The sequence below is a fragment of the Protobothrops mucrosquamatus genome, unplaced genomic scaffold (assembly GCF_001527695.2).
Source record: "Protobothrops mucrosquamatus isolate PMUCROS unplaced genomic scaffold, P.Mucros_1.0 scaffold1008, whole genome shotgun sequence".
Classification (NCBI taxonomy): Eukaryota; Metazoa; Chordata; class Lepidosauria; order Squamata; family Viperidae; genus Protobothrops; species Protobothrops mucrosquamatus.
The window spans coordinates 130,486-138,570 of record NW_015387244.1 but is presented as its reverse complement, the minus strand read 5'-3'; the positions used below and the strand labels follow the sequence as shown (position 1 = coordinate 138,570).

Here is an 8,085-nt window from a genome sequence, read left to right as displayed (position 1 = left end):
GCTTCTAGCTTCGCCGAAGCGAAGGCGTCCTGGATCGCGGAGAATCCTCGGGGCTCCGGAGGAGTTCTCACCTACATCGTCCATATAGGATGACTCGGGAACTCAACTCCTACCCCGGGCAGCTCACCTATCCCCTTATGCCCAGGGGAAAGGTATCAAGCCGTTTGACAGCTGATGCTAGCTGTCAAACCGGCTTTTATGCGAAACAGGCGGGAGGCAGCAAACAGCTGCGACCGACGAAGACGCCTGCCACCGGAAGTCCCCGATACAGACTGTTATCTTATGCACAGTCATAAATGATGCTCTTATGTAACAATGGAAAGGGACAAGGGATCAAGCTCACCACAACACTCACCCTATTGGATGGCCTAATTTCATCTTGGGTCACAGCTAAAAATTATGAATCCCACTTTTAATACCAGTTTCTGTGGAATCCAAATTCAGGATCCAAAGCAAATAATCAAGGTTCATTGCAATGTTTATTAGGCAGTATGTACTATGGAAAGCTGAAGTAAGATCAGAAGCACAATCATGGTTTCACTTCACTTAATAAACAAGTTGCTGGTGCCAGTTGTGGTTGCTAAACAAGAACTACTTGTAACTTCCCTTAACCTTTGCCCTTATTATTACCACTCTTTCTCCTACAATTAATACATATGAAAAAATTAAAATGTTAATATTTATTTTTTAAAAAATCCTCCATTCTCCATAGATAATTCTTTCTAACTTAAGGCTAGGTGTATAAGATATTTTATGGGAAAATATCTATACATTCTTCCACCTGATCACTATGACCAGTTTGGCCAGAATTTTGCTGATAAAGTCACTTGGAATCACTGTAGGCTTGACTCCTCCCTAGATAGATATGTTAGGGGTGACTAGAACATTGTCTTGCTTTCTTATGTAGCACTCCTTTGATTTTTGGCCTTTGAAGATAGCATGCTGTCTCGATTGTCTTCTGCCATTTGCTAGTTGTTCACTGTCCCTCTCAGTTGTATAGGCAACAGGAATAGCAATGACCATTTCAGTCTGCAAAATTGTCAATGCTTGTTCTAGAACAGGCAACTGCTGACAGCATGAAAAAGGCTGTAGAGCATCCCTTTCTGAAGATGTTATCACTGGACTCAGTGATGTTAGACAACTACTGACAGATTTCCAACCTGTCTTTTTGAAAAAAGGTTATTGATAATGTGGTGGTGGACCAACTTCACATCAATGTAGATAAAGCAACTTATCCAGACCCTTTTCAATCATGGTTCAAGCCTGGAATTGAAGTCTGCACATGTTCAAGTGGCCAAGGTTGAGAAACATTGCCTTAAAGTATATTCAGAAAATGCAGTTGATTCAAATAAACCCACATACTTTTGGGCTTCCCCATTTGGGAGCGCCACATTTGGGGACATTTATTTGGTTGTCAATTGGTTTCAAGGTCCAACTTAATATACAGGTTTTGACCTATAAAGCCCTTCATGGCATGGCCCTTGGATAGCTATAGAATCATCCTGACCACTTAGATCTACCAGAAAAAAAGTGCAAATCCAACACTTCTGAGAGGTTTCTTTTCTGTTGCAGCACCTCTATTTTTAAACAGCCTCCCTGTGGAGATCAAACTGACTTCTTCTTGCTGGTCCCTTCATTTGACCTGAAGTGATTTGAGTTGATTTGATATGGCTTTTATTCTCTTTGCATTGTTAAACTTGTATTATGTTTTTACTATGTAAGGGATACATTTTATATTGTGACAGAGAAACATAAAATAAAAAGCTCAAAAGGAATGGGGAAATCTTGTAAAATAGTGCAATTTGAAAGCTGAAACAGATTCTGGAATAAACCAGTGAAAATTTTCCTCAGAACTGTAGTGTTTTTAGGAACTACCCACAATGGAATTGTCAAAATAGCTGACAAAATTGAAATTATTCAATCATATAACATTTAGTTTACAAAAACAACTTAGCTTATATCCATTATATTACAATGGATATAAAGTTTGATTTCACTCTGCATTTCTATCATTTGGTGAATATGCTTCAGAAGAGACAATAGTAATAATAATATAACAATAGCCATAAAAAATAAAGCCACTATCCTAAACAGATAGAAAATACTTCTTACTAAAGTGGAGATTGTGCCTATAATATTAAAAGATTTGTCTAGAACAGCATTTGCCAGTCTTGGCAATTGTATAGACTTCAATTCCGAGAATTCCCATCTGGCATCATCATTACAATCTGTAGAAATAGAAGTCCACACAACCTAAAGTCTGATACAAATGTTATTAGTGATAGGAGATCATGTGTGTGAATTTATAATCTGGAGAGAGAAAATGCAGAAAAAGACTTGTTTATGTTTTCACTATTAGCTGCTTTTTTATATTCAGATCTGGTCTTATTAAAATAATGTAGCACTTGGGTATGAAGATGCAACCCAGCAGGCCAGCACTGGAAGCCAAGATGGAGAAGACCTGCACAGCCACCATATATTTCCCTTTGGTGCTCAGGTAGGTGGGTACAAAAGACACCCAGACACTACAGAAGACCAGCATACTGAATGTAATCAGTTTGGTTTCATTAAAGGCCCCAGGGAGATTCCTGGCCAGGAAAGCCACTATGAAGCAGATACTGGCTAGGAGGCCCATGTAACCAAGAGCAACATAAAACATGGTAAGAGACCCTTCATTGCACTGAAGCACAATTTCTCCTGATTGGGAGTGCATATCATAATCAGGAAATGGAGGAAAGACCACCAGCCAGATGCTGCAGATGACCACCTGAATACTGGAAGAACAAAGGATGATGGAATAAGTCAATCTCCTTCCCAGCCATTTTCTCACTGTGTTTCCTGGCTTTGTGGCCAGAAAAGCCAGCACTACCATGATTGTTTTGGCCAAGACAGAAGAGACAGCAACTGAAAATATGATGCTAAAGACTGTTTGTCGGAAAAGGCAATTGATTCTCCTTGGATATCCAATGAAAAGGAAGGTTGTTAAGAAAGAAAGCAGGAGTGAGATGAGAAGGATGAAGGAGAGATTCCGATTATTGGCTTTGATGATGGGAGTATCTGTGTATTTAGTGAAGATTGCTAACACTAAGGCAGTAATTAAAGACAAAAAGACTGCAAGTGAAGCCACAATGCTTCCCAAATATTCTTGATAGGAGAGAAAGGTTATTTCCTTAGGGAGACATTGATCTTGCTCGTTACTTGGATGCTGATCTTCTGGACATTTGGTGCAATAATCTGCATCTGAAGAGAAGTACATCTTTAATATTTTCTGTTTTATTTTTTTCCCATACCAGTAACAAGAAAACCTTATAGGGTAGAAGAAAGAGTAATAATAAAGGTTAGGTATGAACTGAGGGTAATGAGGGATTATCCTTTTCCCAGTTCCTTATCATTGGTTTCATGAACAGAACAAGCAAGGTACAACCTAGAGGCAAAACATTTACCCTTTTTATTAAGTTATTTATTTAACTATTTATGTATTATCATATTTCTTTAGTGCCCGTCTCCCTCAGAGAGAGGCTTTTTGCTAAACAATTGCCTTTTATCAAAGAGCTGCTGATTTTTTTCACCCACCTTCCTGACTGGAGAAGGTGTCTTCTGCACAGGAAACACAGTCATAACAGCAAATGGGCTTCCCTTCATGACCCACCTTAAAAAATCCAGGCTGACAACTTTCCACACACCTGGAAGGAGGCAGACTCTAAATAGAAAAAAAATGGGGAATATAAAGGAATACAATTTAAGGATGACTTGTTGAATAAAGAAATTGTAAGGCAAGAGTTAGCAAGGCCCTAATAGCAATTTCAGATCCAGACCAAATTTAACTTTAAAACAGCAACATTGGGACTATTTCTATGACTAACCCTTATCAGATAACTGTACAATGTATGCTTTATTCAGTTTATTAAACTAGAAATGAATCATGATAATTTAAAATACCCAATAAAAACAATTATTCCATCAAACTCTGGCTTAGTTTCCTGTCTTTTCTATTATTTGTTATATGTTTTATTCTGTAGGAATCTTAAGACTGCTAGCTCCCCAATCTAATGTGTAAAGCAGGCAATTTGGAGCTATAAAAATAAAAAAGAAATAGAAATGAATGTCATTGGTTTTTCCTACCTTGTTAAACCACTGGGGCCTTAAAATGGTATCTTGGTCAATGACAAATCTGGGTTCCTGGGATTTCTGTCTTGCAAAACTTCCAAATTTCACTCTAAGTAGAGATCTATTTGGAAATTTCACATAGTTCACAATATCAAAGTCAGCAGCCAGCTTGCCATTCTTGTCCAAATACACCCCATCCATGGAACTGTTGTGAAACTGGGTGTTTTGCAGAAAATGATGAAGCTGGCATGGTGAGGACAACATCATCAATAAGAAAAACCTGCAGCCTTTTATAGAAGAATCACATGATCTCAACTACATCCTTCTCAAGCTTGGGTTTTTCTGATTCATTAGATAAATAAAGACCCTCAAGGCATTTTTTTAATCTTTTGTTGAAGCAACCTTCAATTTCTGGTCATTTTATAGACATATCAATGGAATTTTCTTGGCAAGAACAACAAAATCATTTGCTATTGTTTTGATCAGATATGCTTGGCATCTCCCCAGTCCAGTCTGCAACCCTGGGATTGTCTGTGAATCTCTCACCCAAATATCAAGCTCAATTCTACATAGTTTTCAAGCCCGGATAAGTTCTACCAAATAAAGTCACCTACTCAGTCCTGATTCATTGCTGATTTTATATTCAAATTCTTGTGAACTAAAACATTCACTTTTGGAAAGAATTTGATATTATAAATATTATTTATCATAAAGCAATGCATTTATTTAACAGCCTGTCTCTTTCTCATTACTTTAAAGATGTATACATAGCATCCCCTACTCCCATTCTTCCCCATAATAACAATCATTTTGGGTCTCCACAATTCTAGCTCAACATTTTTATTACTACTTTTAAGAGTTAACCCAAGAAGCAACAATTCCAAAATCAAAGATGTTAGTGATAGCAAGAAGCAATCATTAGGAATACTTTTCTCTCAATTGCTGGAAAAAACTTAACATTTTCTACTGCGGCAGCCATTAAGATTTTGATTAAATATGTGGTGTCAGTAGAGAGGCAAAAGGTTTTCCTTAAGGACCCCATTTACAGAACAGAAACTCTTGAATATAGAAGCAACAGGGTCTCTTCATGGAGCCTATTTTATTCCCAAAAATCAACCTTTTCCATATCAGTCTCAATCTATATACTGTAGTATACAAAGCTGGTCATTGGAATAAATGCCTCTTGCGAAAACCTTGATGTCCACCTGTTGACTTAACACCACCCACATGTATTTACTTTACCATCCTCAATAGCTGATAGTAACTAATAGTATTACTGGTAGTATTCACAATTCTTGAGTTTAGCTGAGATCTCTGATAGAACACAAAATACCTGCCAAGGTTGCAGCCTTTCCAGTTTCAAGGCATTTCCGCCTATCAACCTCTCCCTGGATCTGGAGAAAGAGGCAGCATCTAAGGCCCTTGCCACAGCCCAGATGGTATTGTAAACATGATAGCTGTGAGAAAGGGTGTTTTCAATCTCCTTCTGCAACCGACTGTCCAGTTCTTCTCTCTCTTTGCATCTAACCCACCTTTTAGCAGGGAAGAAATGCTTTTCAAATGAACACATGAAAGCTTTCATGACAAACTGGGCAATTGAAGAGTAGAGGACTTCTGCTGTATCATATTTTATCCAGTTCTTTGACTGGATGGAGCAAGAGAAAATACCATCAACATATCGGAAGGTTTTATGTCTCAAATTCAAAGAGAGATCCCACATAGCTGTTACCACCCAGATTTTTCTTATTTTAGGTTTTATCAAGAATGTAAATATGTTCTCAATTATATCCATCCCATAGAAATACATACTCTGCAAAGTAGATTCTGCATAGTAAATAAATACATTGACTTGTCTCCATTTGTGGTACAAATCAGGGTTAATGTTAAATGGCTTAGTTTGGATCATTGTGATCCTCTGCAAGAAAACAGCACAAACACTATTTTTGGCCAGTAAAGGTGTTAGAGTTTTCAAGAACTTTTCTCCATTGTCAGTTTCTGGAGCGACAAGAACCACTGATGTCCATCTGAAATACTGCAGCAGTTTAATAATCCCTGCATATTGGATTCCTTCATTTGGAAGCATCCGGTAGAAAAAAGGAAATTGGGTTTTATCATTCATATCACCAGAAACAAAAGCGTATGAGATCTGGAGAAAAATGGAAGAAAGTGATAATGCCCAGCAAAATCTTTTTTTTTCACTTGAAATTGTAAGTAAATTGTAAATTGGGAGATAATTGTGAGAGGGAACAAGACTAGTTCTATTTCTTCAAGGAAGGTCCAGTTCATGAGAACACATAATCCCTTCTCATTCTCACTGGCTATTTCTAACTATGAATTAAATTAAACTGTTTCATATATGTGTCTATTCGGATGCAGAGTATAGAATTCCCTAATATTCTCCTACACTTCCAAAAGAGATGAAGCTTTCCAGAATTTCATTTCACTTTCCCAATTGTCTTTCACAACACCAAGAAACACATTTCAAAATGAGAACCTGCTTACTTTTTATGGACAACCAAGAACAGCTAAAGATCTTGCCATCATATGGATCACTGGTGCTCATGAAACCAACTTAAGGATATTATGGATCCTATCCATTCCTATGGCAAATGGATCCCAAGTATTTACTTTTTTAGCCAGCAGTGTATAAGCAGACCAGTGCCCTGTTCGGTTTGATATACTAGATAAAGCAACGGTTGACTTCAGGGAAGTATCTATTTAGCTCTTCTGGCAAATATACACATGTGGTTGCCACTGTCTTATTCTGGGATGTTTTTTGAGATCCCAGACTAACCTATAGCCCTGGACATATTCATCCAAGTCCTAAGCAAGACTGTTGCTTAGGAAGAACTACAAGATCCATAGTTGGATCTGGGTGATCATTTCTTCTCTTCCACATTTTTCCTTGGCAGACCATGTAGTATCTCCCCACATATTGTTTTCAAAGTTGGATAAATAAGTATCCTTATACCTCCATCTCTAAACTTGCTTGCTAAGAAGAAAGTCCAGAGCATTGCAGTAAAATATTCATAAATGACTGGAGTCAAATGGTAGTATTTTTCACTGAGTTGAAGGCACCTCAGAAGACAGATTTATGCTTCTAATATGTCTCCTTGGGGCACTGATTTTACTTTTCAAAATTTATTGGCATAATAAATGAAAAAAAAATTTTTTTGCCACCAAATAGGAAAACTCTAAAACATCTTTTATGACACCCCTTTATAAACCTTTTTTCTTTATAAACCCTTTTTTTGTCTGAAATCCAGCTTGAATATTTATTGCCCATCTGCTAAATGCTTGGAAACTTCCTTGGTCAAAATCAATTATGACCTTGTCTCAAATCCACAAATCTTACCTGTGGGATTTTGTAGATGCTCAGCATGGTTGCAGTATGGGAGGAAAGGTCAGAATTGGTGCCTTCAAGGAGGGCTAGCAGGTTTTTTTCTCTTCCACATTTGTAGTTAGGAACATTTGCCTCCCCAGCAGAAAGTAGATCTAGTAAGGCTTCAGCATTCATTTCTGCATTGAAATTACTATCATGGACGTTGTAACCCAGAGTGATGTTGGGTAAGATGAGGGGGTTCTGGTTGATCTCACGGATGGCAGTCAAGAAGGAAAAGAGGTGCCAGTTTTCCTGTCTTTGATTCCTGCATATATTATGTATCATATCACTGTCCAAATTCAATATCAATGTCATTCGCATATTTCTTCTTTGACTTAAATGGAGATACGTAAAGATCTTAACTCAGGAAGATAAATAGGACATAACAATGGTTAACTGTTCTCACTATTAGGAAGTTTCTCCTTAATTCCTTGGAGGTTTTCTAGTCCAACCCCCTGCTCAGGCAGGAAACCCTATACCATTTCAGACAAATGGTTGTCCAGTCTCTTCTTAAAAACTTCCAGTGTTGGAGCATTCACCACTTCTGGAGGCAGATTGTTCTACTGGTTAATTATTCTAACTGTCAGGAAATTTCT

The 8,085-nt window shown here is 37.7% G+C and overlaps 1 protein-coding gene across 1 annotated transcript; it reads right to left on the bottom strand.

The window, feature by feature from the left end:
- Positions 1-2,341: 2,341 nt before the first annotated feature.
- Positions 2,342-7,804, bottom strand: LOC107290931 (vomeronasal type-2 receptor 26-like). The gene is made up of 3 exons (XM_029284837.1): positions 7,463-7,804; positions 5,917-6,022; positions 2,342-3,084 (listed from the first exon to the last, which is right to left on the bottom strand). Exons 1-3 carry the CDS (start codon positions 7,802-7,804, stop codon positions 2,342-2,344), a joined length of 1,191 nt encoding a protein of 396 aa, XP_029140670.1.
- Positions 7,805-8,085: the final 281 nt, after the last annotated feature.